The following is a 17,276-nucleotide window of genomic DNA, read 5'->3' on the forward strand; positions in this document are numbered from 1 at the left end:
ATTATTGTTATTATACTGTTATAATAATAACAATAATAATAATGATAATTTACAATAATAATAATAATGATAATAATAGTAATAATAACAATTAGTTATTAGTTTTTCTTCTTATTATTATTATTATTATTATATGCAAAACCCGTATGCGTACTTCACTTCTTCCCCATGCATTCGAACAGGAAATATGCACATTCACCTATTTTCCTGATGAAATCCGTGACAATTTTTTGATTTAAAAGAAAATCGTAAGGCGTGGACTATAGAACTAAAATGGAACATAATTTAATGTAATCATGAGTTATCATGCAGGTGAAGGGACAACAGGAAGCGGCACTGCCTCATTTGTTTACCCTGACCGCAAGTCCCTTATCTCAGAATCAGTGCTCATTAATACAAGTTCAGTGAAAGTGTTTAAATGATACCAAGTAGATCACCATGCAACACAGAAGTGAAACACTTCTCACAAACAGTGCTGATATAACTAAATACAAATTCACAAGAAAGCCAAATTTTTAAGCATTTATCAATAATTCCCAAATAGACTGTAATGCAACACAGTTGTGAAGTAGAGCTCAGAATGTATATAACAAAATCTAAGTTTCTAGAAAAGCAAAACTTTCCCAAATAGGCAGCTGAGACAAGGAAATTCACAGGAATGCAGCAATTCGCAGGAAAATAGCACATTTAAAAATTTAAACGGTAAATGTACGAAAATACTCTATACAATACAACACAGATGTAAACCACTGCCCAGAAACAGTGTTTTAACAACTAAACACAAGTTCCAACATTCTCTGAAAAGTATTTCATCATCTTTAAATAATGATAATAATTTTTACGAAAAAGGCCATCCTAATTGTATTTAGTTGATATGATCTCATATTTCTTTGATGTTTAATAATTTAATGGAAATCGCAGGAACAATTTCCTAACATGAAACTGGAAATTGTCTGTTGTTCAAAAAGTCAAATTTTGACTTAAGTGATGGTGATATAATGAAAAGTCAAATGTTCTGCTTTTTGTGCCTTTCGTTTAATGGCATTGTACATTAGACTAGTCTACCTCGCATTTTACAACATAAATATATTTCATACTGTACACAAATTGCTTTTATTACTTAGAAGGTGAGGGAATAGGGTTTAATCTATCCATTACTCTTTGACAATCGTCCCTCTTTCTCATCCATGGTGTATATTTCAGTGATACTGTAAATTGCTGAAATGTTATGTTTTCTAGTGTAATGGCCCCTTCTTGTTCGTCTGTTCACATGACAGCAAAGTAACATTTCTGTGCCTTCAGTCCAGGCTCGTGTGTTTATTGTCAATGCTGAGCGTGTATTTCACACAGCGCCGCTCACCTTTGACATTCAAGGGACAAAGCGAGGCTGTTGTGAGGATAATGTCACGTTAAAAAACACATTAATAAAAACACATTAATTGTGCACAAATGGCACTTTCCCGAATCATGAATATGTATGAATGACGCATGAAGAAGAATGGCATGTACTTCCAAGCATGCATCTATTATTTTTATGAGATTGACCCCCCCAAAGACCCCACCACCCACCCGCACCCCATGTTCGCAGTTCGGCCAATTTCACAGATATTTTTTCAGACCATTCGCTCTGAAAAAAAAGTTGGGTAAAAAATAACACAAATTGGTACAAAAAGGGACCAACCAAACTTTTTTGTGGTATTTAATTAACCCAAAAAGTGGGGTCAAACAAAAAACCCACAAACATCCCGCCCAAAATGGGTTGCTTTGTGGGTTGATAATTTAATTTGACCCAAGATGTTGGGTTAAATAGCTCCAAAAGTTAGTTTGAATCATTTTTGACACAATTCAATTAAGTTATTCAATTAACTCAAAAAGTTGAGCCAAATGAATATCGCACAAACAACCTAAAAAAAATTGGGTCGCTTCGTGGGTTATCAATTTAATTTGGCCCAGCTTTTTTGCATTTAATGACCCGAAAAGATGGGTCAGCTCATTTTTGACCCAATTCAATTGGATTATTTAATCAACCCAAAAAGTATATATATAATAATATATAAATAATAAGAAATAGAAATAATAGAAATAATAATTTCACCCAACTTTTTACAAAACTATTAACCCAATTATAATAACCCGTTTTTGGGTTGTTTTGTCGGTTATTCGTTTGCCCCAACTTTTTGGGTTAAATAACTCAAAAAGACCCAATTTGGGTTATTTTTGACCCAACTGTTTTTAGAGTGTATCCTCTGATTTTCACTCTGCTCAGACCAAAGCCATGTCTAATACAGTTGTAATGTGTTTTTCAATAATGAAAATAGCATTCTATCATAAAGAAATGTATTGCTTAAGGCGTTATAACAACTACATCAATGCTTTCCTTAGCCTGTCTATGACATTTTGCATTGAGTTTAGCATCAAGCTAGCTAGTTACAGAATAAACTTTTTTTTTTTGAAGAATTGTTCACCATCTGCCAAAATTCAGCTTGTTGTGAAGTTGAGTGGAGTACAGTTCCTCTGCCACGAGGCACCATTTCATTAAAATATTATAGTTTGACGCCCTCTGGTGGAATCTTTGTGTCAATCACCCATGTTGAACTGAAGGGAAGAGCCTCATCTAGTCAAGCCATAGCATTGTCTAATAGAAAAAAATGTGCTTTACTGCCATTTTGTGGCTACTACAAAATTCTATCAAAATACCAAAACGTTTGTAAAGTATTTGCTATTGACCTTTTGCACATGACGTCACAGCCCTCTTGGGAACGCCCCCTACGGGACACTGGACGGCAAAAGAGCCATTTGCCTGTATTGTAACCATTGAATCTCATACAGCGTAAAGTCCTTTATCTAATCGATTTTCTTATAAAATGGTCATATCTTTCTTTGTGGTCGGTTGTACAAACAGACAAAGGAGTAAACCAAATGTTGCTTTTTATCGCATACCTACTAATGAAGACAAAAGACGTTGATTGATATCAGCAATCAAAAGAAAGGACTGGCAGCTCACAAAGTATTCACAGATTTGCAGCAATCATTTTTTGCGAGGTTAGTAGATAAATGTAATTAGTAGATAAATGTTTATACATTTTACTCGCAAACATACACTCTAACAAAGATTGTAACAGAGGTGTCGAATTTCGTGTTTCAAATCACATTAACGAGCCAGATAGTTAGCGTCCACTCCAACTGCACGAACACACAGCTTAGTTTTAAAATGCACCTTCTTTAAATCTATTAAGTGCATTTGACTGTTTAATAAGGGGGGATTTCGTCTTTGTGCTTGGAGTTTTTCACTCTGGAGCTGGAGTCATATTCATGAAATTACCGTATAGCTTGCCACTACGATAGTCATTAGTTTCATGCTAGTAAACGTAGTAACATAACATCATCACAGCGTTTCATTATAGAATGGACTATTTAAAAATAAGTCAGTTAGCATGATAAGCAAGTTTTACCTTTGCATTACAAGGTATATTGTCCCCCGGTGTGAGCGTAGCATCTCGTCCCAGAGACTCAGCCAGCGACAAGCTTTTGAATCAGCCCTGGTGTAAGGAGAAGAGACGGCATTGACTACATAATGATATAGGCAATTTGATTAACTTGGTAAAAGCAACAGGCAACAGAAGGTAAGGGGCTGTTTTCAAACTAGCGATCTCCAACTTAAATAAATATTGCGCTCTATGAGTCCCGACTAAAATGTGCAACTTCGACTGACAGGCGAACTTTGGTTGAAGTAATAGATTCCATGGCTCTATGGGAAATAATAACTTTTAATTTGTAAAATAACAGTCGCTTAGTCACTTAGTCACTCAGGGTCACGTTCACTTCCATTCAACAATTTCCTTCTGCTGTCCATCATAGGGCAGTCACGTGATCACGTGACATCGTGGAAATGGTCAATAGTGAGTGGCTTCGGCACTGTTTAATGTGTTTTATCTATCCAGATAAAGAAGAAGACAAAAGTGTGCAGGATGCTAACATGGAGGTAGCTCAGGTAAGAGTCTCTGAATTATGCTGCTAACTGTTTACATTCATTTTATGTTAAAAAGCTTGATATTATCAACTCACAAATAGAATTCTATTAAAATACACCAGTTTAGCATGAAACTTAATTAAGCAATCAGTGGGTGGACTTCAGTCCTGAGTTTCCGTCTCAATCTTAAAGGGGAAGTCAACCTTAAATATTTCTTAGCAACAATATGTTATATGTGACCTTGCTAGTCTAAACATGACATTGTGATTCATATTAATTTGTGGAATATAAGTTATGAAGAAAAAGCCAGACGTTTTTATCCATCTCAGGGAGCAGCCAACGACCAATCACAGCTCACCTGTTTTCTGAAGCTGAGGTATGATTGGTTGTTACTTGAGCCCTGAGCAACTCTGATGTCATCTTCAGTCGAAAGCAAGTGGCAAATGGCTGCCTTTTGATATTGCAATATTAACCGGAATACCATATTTACATTATTTAGACTAGTGGGGCTGCTTAGAACATCCTTTTGTCAAAGATTTTTTTTATAGGTTGGCTTCCCCTTTAAAGGCCTTCAGTACAAAAACAGTTTTAATGCAGAAGTTATACTCTGATGTAAAACTACATTAATAAAAACACTGATGAGAGTGCCAGTCAAAACTAAGCAGGAATTTTAATGTCCTAATGTTCAGACAACATAAAGTTCAATACACGTGTTCGGTTTCTTGCCTGGGTCACGTTGACTTTTCTCTTTGCTCGCTCTTTCTGTCCACCATCTTTCCATCTTGTGTGGGTCATGTGAGAGGCATCAGGCGGGAGGCATGTGTTCTTTCTTTTCTTTTTTTCACCCAAAGCTATCAGTTTGATGTCTGGTGCACCTGAAAGCTCAAACATTAGCTGTGGGTGCATGCTATACAGTAGTTACAATGCACGATGCATCAATAATTGTCTTGCAAATTTGACACACCACAGAAAGGAGTGTTGTTAACAATCTTGCCAAATACAAATGATTCAAATAATTGTCAAGAATATAAATGAGGCATGAAAATGGTGTTGGGGGGAGGGGGGGACACACCTTTATCTCTGCTTTGAAACACTGTGTGCATGCCGAAAACAAAATAAAATAAAATATATCAATTTAAAGCCTCTGGTAGCTGGAATATATGCCACCAGGTCATCTCGGAGCTGTTCCATTCCGCGACAATTAGGCACTCTAAAGAGGCTGTGCCAGTGCAGAGCACTTGTCATACACAGGCTGTCATGTCAGATGATAAACATTTTTATTTGTTTTTTACTTTGTTGTTTCACCCTTTCTCTGTAAAACACTCACAGCTAACAACAAGGTGCTCTAAACGCTAGTACAAATTCCGGTCTACATGTGGCTGTCAAGTCAGACTTTAAAAATATATAAATCAATCAATTAAATAAATTCCCCTTCCTCACTATTCTGTCGTTCACTACGTGATGTGTGCACACTCAAGGGCAACAGCGAGGCACTCTAAAGTAGCCACGCCAGCTTACTATATGAAGGACAAGATATATAGTGGGGGAGAGACAGATTCCAAAGTGCTTCACGTGGCATCCATTAATCAATTAACCAACTATAAAAAGTGTAACCAATCAATGACATTTTAACCACACAGCTGCAGGGTCTGGTGGCGGAGCTACATGAGCTGCGCCAGAAGGACCTACGGCTGGAGGAGAGTCTGCAGGCCCACCAGACCGACGTGGATGATAAGATTATGGGCCTCAAGAACTCGCTCAACACTTTCAAGGTGCTGGAAACATTATGAAGCGACCACCCCTGACTCAATACACACATACATGAATGTATTTCTGAATGATGGTGGTGGAAAGCATCAGCAGCCTAATGAGGAATATCTGACTGAATGGAGGCAGCATAGTAATGTAATATATTAGACAGAAAGACAGCTATTTTAGACATTAAAATACCGAACCTCGACTCTTCCTGACTAACCCAGTGCCTACCTACTTGTATAACTGTTTTTAACCAATTAACCTACCTACTTATCCCTAACTTTAGTCTAGTTTCTGACTGACTTGCCTACCTACAAAGCTCTTTTTATTGTCTACCTGTCTACTCTACACAACTCCTCTACCTTCCTACTTACCTATACCAACTTTCCTACCTGCCTACCGAGCACCAACTCTTATCTATCATTCCACTTACCAATAAACCAACAACCTAACTAGCTCCTACTTACCTCACCCTGATTTCTGTCTACCTCCCAACACACCAACCAACCTTGCCCTAACTTGAGTTTACCTTCTACGGGGGCGGCGTGGCTCAGTGGTAGAGCGGTCATATCGCAAACCAGTATGGAGGACCAAAACTGCCAAAATTAAAAATAACTAAATAAATAACTAAATGACTAAAAGTGAAAATAAAAACAGATATAAAAAATATAATTAAAAGATCAAATCCAAAAAGTGACTAAACATAGAAATAAAAACAAACAAGATTCAAAAATACAAATCATAATAAATACAAAAATAAATACATAAATATAATTAAATATCAACCAATAAGTAAAAACGCTCTGCTCTCACATTTATTTATTTTATGTTGCAGACGCTCTGCCAGGACGAAATGTTATTCAAATGAGGGGGTGGTCCTGAGCGTGTCTGGGGTTGTACTCCGCCATTGCAAACTGCCTTTCACTGGTCGAGTGAGCGGGTCGGGGGCTTGCATGGAAAACTCCAGCAATGGACTTGTCCACAATCACCACAACTTGCAACTTGAGTTGCTCGACAAGTCAACAAGTCATAAACCAGAAGTTGTGGGTTTAATTCCATGCCATTGTGACCACGTCCAAGTATCATTGAGCAAGAGACTGAACCCCCAGTTGCTCCTGATGCTGCATCATCAGTAGGTGAATGAGTAGTTGAATGTTAAGTGCTTTCAGGGCCTTGTAAAGTGGAAAAGCGCTATATAAATCAAGTACCAGTACCATTTACAATACATATTGTACTGGCTCTAACCCTGTTCAACCTCTACCTACAGTGCACACCTCAAGCTCCATAACCCTAAACATCCATCAACCCAAAACGATCTACCTGTTTCCATTTGCAGGAGGAGCTGAGCGCTGCCTTCTTCCACATCCAGGATGTGTCCAACAGACAACAGGAGCTGATCAAGCAGCTAGAACAGTTGCAGCCAGAGACCCCCATCACCGTCCCACACAGGTAGCCCTGAAATTGTAATGCTCATTAACTCATTCAGACTCAAAGACGTGTGAATATGTTTTTTTAACACTTTGTCCTTCACTACCAAAAATGTATTTATACATTTATTTTTAAATGTTTTTTTCATGCTAGAGCTTCTGACATGAAGAGGTGGCTTAAAGCAAGGGGTGCCCTCTCCGCTCCGCTGTCCGGGATCTGGTGGTCGGGGGCTGGCGGTTGGTGGGGGCTTGGTTTGGGGGGGCTGGGTGCTGGGGTGGGGGTGTCTGGGGGCGGCCGGGTCTGGGTTGGGGTGGGGTGGATGGCGGGAGTGGATGGGGGGTCGGGTGGGTCGTGGGGGAGCGGGGGCTGTGGACCGGTGGGGTGCCTGGCGGGCCTGCAGTGCCCCGTCCTGCTGCGTTGGGGGCGCGGGCCGTGTTGGGGTGGGGGGCGCTCCTGCTCCTGGGTTTGCTCTCCGGCTGGTGGCCCCTGCGGGGCACGGTGGTTGTCCCTTGGCGCTGCTGTGGCCCGGGGGGCCCTGAGGTGTTGCGCTTGCTCTGTCCTGGCAGGGGTCGACGGCTCCCCTCTTTGGTGGGGATTTTCATGCATGCCAGATCCACCACACCAGCATCTATCGAAACTCAGACACAATCTGCTTCTTCCTCTGGTCGTTGAATCGGTGGAGGCTGGTGTCTGTGGCTCTCACTCTGCTTCGTCTGTCCTTCCCTTCCTTTCCTCAGTCTCTCCTTTGGTCTCTTGAGGTCTCCCTGATTTGTTGGAATTTGGATGTTTCTGGGGTTGGTGAAGGACTCTATAGTTGGTGGCCCGGTGAGTGGTGTCTGGTCGGTGCTGGATTTCACTTTCCTTTCTTTTCTTTGGTCCTTCCTCGGGTCTCCTGACGGCCTCACGGCTCTGGCTGGGTTCTGAAGTGTTCGGTTTAGGTGAACGGTATGGGATTTTTTGATAGGTTTTAGGTGAACTAATGAATACACATTCACACGCACATACAAAATAAAAATTAATTAAAAAAATATATATATTTAAAAAAAAAAAAAAGAGAGAGAGAGCAATGATGATGACATGTCAAATCGGTAAAATTACCGGATGAACAATACTGAGCTCTCCATAAAAATAAAAAAAATAAAAAAATAAAAAAGAGACTAATCTTTATTTTGGTAAGTTCCATGTTTTTATAGCAATAGAACACAATATTCTGTGGGCTTTGCAAAATCAGTCAAAATCCAGTATAACAGAGAAGGGGGTTGCTTCACTGAAAATGGCTGGGAGTGAATGAATTAATACTATGAGACACACATATTTCTGATTGGTCCAAAATCAGGAAGAGCTCCAAGTCGGATGTTCTGAGCGCATCTGAGGATGAGCGCATCTGTGCACCCGGCCAATCAGAGCTCAGCATCATCCAGCGCTACTTTGGCGAGTCGCCGCAGTCGCAGAGGAGCGTCACGTCTACGCAGAGTGAGCAACTAAATTGTGCTTAACTTTAACAAAATGAAAACAAATGAAATGTGTTGTAGCATCCACCTCGGAGCAGCAGAGATGTCCTTCGTCCAGAAGTACGGCGTTGGGGGACGGCAGGAACGGTAGAGAGGACACGCAAACGCCCGACAGCCCCAATGAAAACAGTAAGAAAACTCAACTACACTTCCATTAGGTAAACACAAGGATAATGATGGACCCTTATTTTTGCAGGTTTGCGACAGAAGGCCGCCTTGGAGCTGCTGGAGTCCGAGAGGATCTACGTGTCCCACTTGTCTCTACTGCTGAAGGCCAACATCTCCTTCAACGGCTCGGAAGCGCTCGTTGCAAAGGACAAACGGTGAAAAGACGACTGAATTATCAGTTCGCACACTTCCGTGTGCACCCGTGATCTAAATTCAACGTTTACAGCGATTGGAAGGCAGGAAATGGACAAATCTAATAACATACTGTAGCTTGCTAATGTAATTGCTCTTAAACCTCCATGCACGTGTTTACAAAAAGCACAATAGAGGCTTTTTTTGTGCTAATGATTGCATCGGTTTGCACCGCTTTTTACAAAAGCTGATCACGTGTGCGCAACCAAAATACCCTAACTTGATGATGTCGTGCCTTCCCTGGGTGGCAACAGTCCATTTCCCAGCTCTCTGAGGTTCCTGATCCAGCAGCACCTGGACCTGCTGCACACCCTGCAGGAGCGTGTCCTCAGGTGTCAGTGGCAAGGCATCATGGGAGATATCTTCATGAGGCTCACCAGCAAAGAGGTAGTGTCACAGCTAATTGGAATGTGGGCACAAATTAACAATACACTGGCCTTTTTATTTTTGGGCCTAATCTGTTATTTATTTAATTCTTTCAATTACAGAATACGTAAGTACAGTCAGTAATATATATAAAGTTACTGTACATAAAAAATCTAATAAATAAATGTTCTTACATAATTTTGGGGGTGCTGAAACCTAATATGACCTTAGTTTTTTCTCTAAACTGTAGTTTTCTTTTAGTTTTGTTTTTTTTGTCAAACTATGACAATCTAATAATATTAACGATTCTATGCAAAAAATGAAAAGTTAAAAAGGTATTGGGTGAAAATATATATATTTTTAATCTGTACAATACCACTAATAAGAACATCAAATGTGCCAATTGCATGTAAAGAAAAACATACAGCAAACAAAACAAAACTGGTGGCAGATTTGAAATCAGAGAGCAAAAATGGTCTAGAATAAGTTAAAATAAAAACTCATGCAACAAAAAAAATAAAACAAAAAATGTTGTCCAGTAATCATCATGAGCAATATTACCAAATGGATGTGAATGCGAGGAGGTCAGCCATCATGTCTTCTCCATTTCTAATCAATCACAATTCCTGACCAGCAAAAAATAAAGAAATACATTCCAGCACAGTCACGAAACAATCCCCCTCGTTGTCCTCCCCAAAAAACTCGCTGGCCCACTTGCCAACACTGTAAACTGCGTACGTGACTTGAATGTGAACTGTTTCCCTCCCCAGAGTGACTTCCTGGACTTGTACGTGTCCTACCTGAAGGAGCTGCCCGATTGCCTGGCCGTGGTCAGCATGATGGCCTCCAATGCCGTCAAATCTTCCGCCTTCCTGGAGGTAAAACACACTCAGGCCATGCATGGTAAAATCAATGGACAAAAGTCTTGGGACATACTTCCTATCATGGTTGAGCTACACACCACAGAATCCTTATTTCTTTCCTAATTTTCACATTTTAAAGGAAAACAAAACAGGCTTACTCAAATGTATCTATCCAATTATTTTCACATTTTTGTTGCTCAAGAGTTGGTGTTAGTATGTCCTCTCTCTATATATATTTTTGATTGGTCAACCTGAACCATTTGCTGTGATTGGTTGTCCCCTTCTCCAAGAGTGACATCATGGGTGATGATTCCAAACCCTCCCTGCACATGTTGCTCCTCCAACCGGTGCAGAGGATTCCGGAATATTTGCAGCTGCTTCAGGTGACACACAGAACAGACAAAAACACACTTGTCACCTCTTTTCCATTCATTTTTTAATTATATCATTAATTCCATACAGCCACATTCTGTAGTATTTGACCTTGTTTGGGTGGAGAGTAAACTAGAGCCTATCCCAGCTGACTTTGGGTGGAAGGCTGGGTAGTTGTTACACTCTGGATTGGTCCTGGGGTCCAGATGGCTTGTTTGTGTGAGTGCAAAAAACAAAAAAAAACTATTATTTTAGGATTAGTCCTAACTCTTTCAATTAATTTATTGTAAATAATATACATTTAAATTACATTCACACATTTTATTTGATCAAATAATTGCTTCATTAGAAATAACAAAAAAAAAAGAATAGTTTAATAAAATAAATTATTTTATTTGACCCTTTTAATTTTTCCAAATATAATTGGTTCACTTATGAATCAATTGTAAAAAATAAATAAAATAATTTTTTTTAAATGCCAATTAAATTATGCATACATTGCCATATATTTAATTGGTTAAAATAAATAATTCAATTAATTACAATAAATAAAAATTTAAAATAAGAATGAAAATTTTATCAAAAACATTTTACTCACACAGGACGGATGGCATTGGACATTTTAATTTATTTTATTTATGAATTGATTAATATAACTAAAGTAAAACTATATACTTTAAATAATTGGTTAATTAAATGAATTGTAAAAAGTACATTTAAATGTTTATTAAAATAAAGCATTTTATAAAATACATTTTTTGTACATTTTATTTAACAATTGCTGATTATAATTTGAGTAATTATAAAACAAAATCAAACATTTGAATGAAATATTTTAGCATTAAAATTCTGCCCAAATTTGGTCAATTTCACCCCCCCCCCCCAAAAAAAAAACCAAACAAAAACAAAACAACTGATATCATTGCTCATGTTATTATTTTTTATATTGTATATAAATTATTAGACAATCTAAAATGTGAAAGTTTCAAAAGCTTAAAAATTAGTTCAATTAAAAATAATAGTTTTGGAGATTCCGCCTGACAGCAATTGTTTACATGTACAAATTACATTTTTATCAAATTTTCTTTATTATTTTTGTCAATTGCTTAGAAGAGACTAGTTAGCTTAGCATAATGGGAAACGGACACAGGTGGTTCGCTTCTGTGCCATGCGTTTGTGTTTAGGCCTTGCTGAGGCAGACAGAGGACTTACACCCAGACTACTATCTGCTGCTGGTGTGCATCCAGCAGTTTCGCTACTTCTCCAGTCAACAGCAGCACCTCCTCCAGCGCAGCCAGGAGCTCCTGATGCACCACCGCCAGGAGGTCAAGAGGTCAGCACAAATATACAACTACTAAGCGCAACCTAAGGAAATATAGACGTATGTGCGTGTCCTATCAGCCGGTCATCCATGAAGCAGCTTCTGAGGACCATGGAAGGCGGTCTTCAAGGATCGCCTTACCCTCACAGCAGCACCGTTTTGTAAGTGCAGCGACAATATTTCCGTTTCAGGCCACTAGATGGCAAGAAAAGATTAATCAAGTTAGCTTAGCATAGCCAGTAATGAAGCCATTGTAGAAAAGGAAGACAAAGACTAGTCCTGACTTAAAGGTCCGATTGTATGAAAACGCACTTTAGTTGGGTTTTCTATCAATAATATGCATCCCCGGCTTGTCTACAATCCAACCAGGTATGAAAAAGTCCATCCGTGACTTATTTAGCTTTCTCCTCCTTTCTAAAATGTGTGCTTCAAACGGGCAGATTAAATTTCCGTGACTTAGTGACGTCAAAAAGACACGGAAGTGCACTCGACCAAGCCCCCTCGGGTTAGTAGCACCACCTCTGGTAAAGGTTTGTCACGCTGAAGGCATTATTTGATTACTTTATTAAGTGTAATCTTTTGCGTGTCCAAATAAATTGCAGAATTGAGATCATATGAAAAAGTTCCTTTAAGGAGTTTATTTAAGAGCTCTTAAAGACACAGGAGAATTGTTTACATTCGAAGGTGATGTTAAGCCTCCAGTGTGACGAATATGATAACATACAGTTGCTTTATACTTGAAAAAAGAATACTCCCGCCCTTAGACTTGACAAAGAATTAGTGTTCTTAATAAGCAGACATGATGATACTGATACGATTATCTCAGCTCCCCACCAGGCTCGGAGAAATTATGTAGACAGGCTTTGACCTTGGACCTTCAGTTTTTACGACCAAATGACTAATGACATGAGAACTTGACCACTTTTAAAACATACACATTCTTATCTCAAGAGCTGGAAGGGAGTGAGAGATTCCAATATATTTCACAAAAACATTATCACAGTGTTATTCATTTAACTACACAGTTATATGACATCTATATACTTATAAGTAAATTCATAAACAGTAAAAATATAAATTGAAAATGTTAAATGTCAACAACGCCCACTGAAATTTGAAAAACTGGCTGCGCCTTTCTTTTTCTCTCTCTGCTCGCAAATGCTCTGTGGAGAGGGGAAACATTGATCAGGAAAAAGTGGTTGCTTCCTTCGTCCCAAGTCTTTGAGAAGATTTAATGTTTAAAGGACGTGTACCGATATCATTTCTCAAAGGACTGTTTTGTTACTGAAAGCCTGTTCAGAGCTGGATTAGCAACACGTTTAAACATAATTAATCGGTCCCAACAGTGTGACACGACTGCAAACGGGAAAGGATGTAAGTTTAACATTTTTGATTTAGTCTTCCTTCCAATCCTTTCTAATAAGAGATGTGCACCTTCTACCATATTACTAGTCTATTTTTAGTGCCTAAAGTGGGAGCTACATTTGTCGTGTGGAGGTTGTTTGGTTACAAGAAGTCAGATATAATAAAGCAGCCGGTGGTTGGATAATATGAAGCGGTTGCGTATTGTTTTGTCAAGATACAATCCACGGTGGTTAATTTGCCGTGACTGGCAACTCGCCACCTAGTTGACATGACTTTGTGATGCTAACTGGCCGCTAAATGCTCTCGACGAGACGGCTTGCACGTAGCGACCGCGCAGTGGCCTAAATGTGCAAATTTGTGTTATTCATAACCGCTTGTAAATGTCTACAAGCATTCACGGCAAATCGGAGACATTCACGGCAAAATAACGTTCGTGGGAGATTTGCCGTTTACGGCAAAATAACCATTGCCTAAACAATCACAAACTAACACTACAACATAGTCTCTGTAGTAACGTTATGCTACTATTTCTTATGGTAAAATTTTATGCCACTTTTCCACATATTAAAATAGTTGTCAAATGTGTAAAAGACATGTCTGTATTTTTCTTTTCTTCTGCTCCCATGGCCAGTCGTTTCCATTCACATTAGCATGTGGCTACCATGACCGAAATCACTGCCTCTTTGAGAGAGAAGGGTATGGCCTAGTGCAGCTATTTACATAAAAGTGACACACCCCTAAAACAGGCTGTTTTGAACATAGCGTTTTTGGGGTTTTAGGGAAAGCAAAAACATTAGATCCAAAGTCAATTTTGACAAATGTATGTCACAGACATATCTTTTACACATTTGAGAACTGTTTTAGTATATTGAAAAGTTGAATAATATGAGACCTTTTAAGTCCAGTCGGAGACTTTGTAAGTAGTAATGCTAATCAAAACTAGCAGGAAGGGGACAAAATACATTTTCGTTAGTTTTGGCTTTTTAAGTATTTTGGATTTTCATTTTTACATTTTAGTTTTGGTTACTTTGTTAGCTTTTGTTAACTACAGTAACCAAGGTTTTCTATAAATGATATATTTACCTTTCGTCCAACAGGCAGCAGCCATAATGAAAACAAAATATTAGCAATTTTGGGTCCAAACCATCATCGTCCTGTTAAGTTAAGCTAGTTCTCATAGCATACAAATGAAGTCCACTAACTTGTTTAGTCACGTGACGTTCCACATGAAGCATTTTTTAATATTCTATGGGAAAAACAAATGCAAAGGTTATTCTTCTTTCATTTAACTTGGACAGGGAGCACACTAAACTGGCCAAACACAGCAAGCAACGTCTCCTGGAGCAGATCCAGTCCAGCCATCGCTTCCACGAGCGGGATCGCATGCAGGTGCCTGAATTCAACTGCTACGATCCCGAGTGGCCGCCTCAGCTGCATTACTACAACCCCGACGTGGACTCGCGCAAACACAAACCCACAGGTGAAATTCACACTTCGCAAGGTTTTTGTGCTATTTTTTATTTATTTATTTTGTATAGTTTTTGAGCATGTGACCGAGGAAACTTTTATTCTATGGGTAATTTATATTAATCCTGTTGATTTCTATTGAGCAAGGTAGAAGTTTTTAAGGACCCCAACATTTTTTTTTTTTTTTTTTAACATATTTTTGTCTTTTCAATGTGCGAGGTGGTGAAAAGTTGATTCGCTGGCATCGAACTTGTTAACTTAAACCTGTTATTTATTTTTACAAATTTGAATTACTTGACCAACTTTTTGGCTTCCAGGTCTAGGCAGCATCCCTGAAACCGAAGCATCTGAGCGCCCCGGTCAACATCATCTACCTTCCAGACCCTCGGAGTTCCGCCATGTCCAGCCGGGTTCGGCACTGGCCGACGCCTTGGGGGAGTTCCTTCTTCCTCCGGACCCGCCCGGGATGGAGTGTCTCTACGAGGAGGAAAGAAGTTCCCTCCATGACGCGTCCGCGTTCGACGGCTGCTCCTCGGCCTCGTCCGACTCCTCCATCGACATCGCCTTTGTCAAGTGTCCCAAAGCTCCCGTGACTCCGTCACGCCACGCGCCGACAAGCCGGGATATCTTTGGCAACGGTTACAACAAACTTCCCAACCGAGGGTGCGTCTCCCCGGACGAGGCTGTGCTGATGCGCCAGGCTCACCAACGCCCCCTTCAACCCAGCCAGCGCAAAAAAAGCAAGGTGAGCTCATCTCGTACTTAAGTTGTAAGATCCTAGGCGGATCATTGATTTGTTTGCTGCCTTTGCAGTCGCTGAACGGCCTGCAGATGGACAGCACGGTGATGGACGGTGGCCATGCCAAGCTAGAGCGGCAGGGCAGCAGAGGGTGCGCTACGCCGTCTCGCAAGATCCACAGCTCGCCGGGGAGCAGGAAGGAAGGCGAGAAGCCGACTGACGACCTTCACGGGCTGCTCGGCATGGTGGGTCAATGCACAGGCAGACAGACGGGCATGATAAATCGCCACAAAATCATTTCGTTGACATCATGAGTTTTACGTTTCAATAAGGCTATGTTGTGTCATTTGTATGTCTTAATGCAATGTTACTGTAATGGATTGTATGAAAGGCATGTACCCTTAACGGGCTGCGGCATAAATTGAAATTCATTTGGAAGAGTGCAAAGTCTCAGATTGATTTGGAATATAAAAATAATTAGCTTGTTGTACGTGTTTTACAAAGCTAATTTTCCCCTACCTGTTAATTTAGTTTGCCGCCTAAATGGGTTGCGGTACAACTGTTAATCTATTGCAGGGTTCACCAATTCCGGTCCTCGAGGTCCGGAGTCCTGCCAGTTTTAGATGTTTCCGCCTACCAACACACCTGATACTAAAGATCAGGATCGTTATTAGGCATGCTGATGAGCTAATAATTATTATGAAATCGATCCACGTATTATTATTTTTTTTTTAGCCCTGCCAAGCGAAAAAAAAAATTGCATGGATAAAAAAAATAAAAATAAAAAATAAAGAGCGCTTGAGGACAAACCCATTTAGTCTATTCCAAATGTCATTTCCCATGAACCACAAAGAGTATGCTAGTTAACAAATAGAAAATCTCAGAAACGGCAGGATTTTTCTTGCACACATTTTTTTCTCTCCAAGGAATCTCTACTTTTCCTTACTTGAGTCATGGTGGAACTATTCCACTGCTCTACAGTAACAATGTTCAAAATGTCTGTGGGAAAGCAGCGTGACCTGCAAAAATAACCTTCATATCAGTTATGTTTAACTCATTCACTCCCAGCCATTTTCACTGAAGAAACCCCCTTGGCTCCCGGATGTTTTATGGGATTTTGATTGATTTTGGCCCACAGAACTTTGTGTTCTATTGCTATAAAAACATGGAACCTACCTAAAGAAAGATTAGTCTCTCCTTTTATCAGGGAAAAAAGTATATTTGTATCAGTTTCCATTTTGCAGCAATTAGCATTAGAATATAGCTAAGTTTCATCATTATTCACAAATTGTTGCAAACACTGGCGAAAAGAGCTTTTCGCTTTTTACATGGCTCTGGTTGATCTCTTATACTCTACTGGTCGTTTTTTGTAATAACTACCATTGCTTTGAGCGAGCTATTCAGGGCAGAGGTTGCATAAAAGCCTTATGTATGCTCTAGCACAAAAAAAAAACCATAAAAAAAATTAGAAATATGTTTTTGGAACCATGGCACTATTTAAAATAGAATGTTTTTGGGAGCAAATTAGTTAATTGAGACAAGGAAGTAAACACACGCCCCCATCTTTGCACTCGCCCCTCTGTCAGGACACCGCCTTGCAGTCATGGGGGGCTGAAGAGAACCACCACCACACGCCCTTCAGCGAAAGGAGCCGCAAGCAAGACAAGGGAGGCTTTAGGAGCTCCTTCAAGAAACTCTTCAAGAAGAAGTAAGAAGAGTGATGCTGTATGTTTTAGTCTAATAAAAAGTAGGGCGTTCA

General features: G+C 39.7%; 1 protein-coding gene across 1 annotated transcript in view; it reads left to right on the forward strand.

Annotated features, from left to right (window-relative positions):
* The window catches only part of arhgef33 (Rho guanine nucleotide exchange factor (GEF) 33), a 144,728-nt gene that overhangs the window by 126,601 nt on the left and 851 nt on the right, over window positions 1–17,276 (forward strand). The window contains exons 12-26 of the mRNA XM_077581889.1: window positions 3,942–3,991; window positions 5,611–5,742; window positions 7,062–7,174; window positions 8,490–8,626; window positions 8,686–8,793; window positions 8,861–8,987; window positions 9,279–9,411; window positions 10,161–10,268; window positions 10,544–10,636; window positions 11,810–11,958; window positions 12,027–12,107; window positions 14,610–14,791; window positions 15,096–15,523; window positions 15,592–15,762; window positions 17,104–17,225. Of these exons, the coding sequence (XP_077438015.1) occupies window positions 3,942–3,991; window positions 5,611–5,742; window positions 7,062–7,174; window positions 8,490–8,626; window positions 8,686–8,793; window positions 8,861–8,987; window positions 9,279–9,411; window positions 10,161–10,268; window positions 10,544–10,636; window positions 11,810–11,958; window positions 12,027–12,107; window positions 14,610–14,791; window positions 15,096–15,523; window positions 15,592–15,762; window positions 17,104–17,225 (2,134 nt within the window). The remainder of the gene's footprint in view (window positions 1–3,941; window positions 3,992–5,610; window positions 5,743–7,061; window positions 7,175–8,489; window positions 8,627–8,685; window positions 8,794–8,860; window positions 8,988–9,278; window positions 9,412–10,160; window positions 10,269–10,543; window positions 10,637–11,809; window positions 11,959–12,026; window positions 12,108–14,609; window positions 14,792–15,095; window positions 15,524–15,591; window positions 15,763–17,103; window positions 17,226–17,276) is intronic.

This window comes from Vanacampus margaritifer, chromosome 12 (genome assembly GCF_051991255.1).
Source record: "Vanacampus margaritifer isolate UIUO_Vmar chromosome 12, RoL_Vmar_1.0, whole genome shotgun sequence".
NCBI classification, from domain to species: Eukaryota; Metazoa; Chordata; class Actinopteri; order Syngnathiformes; family Syngnathidae; genus Vanacampus; species Vanacampus margaritifer.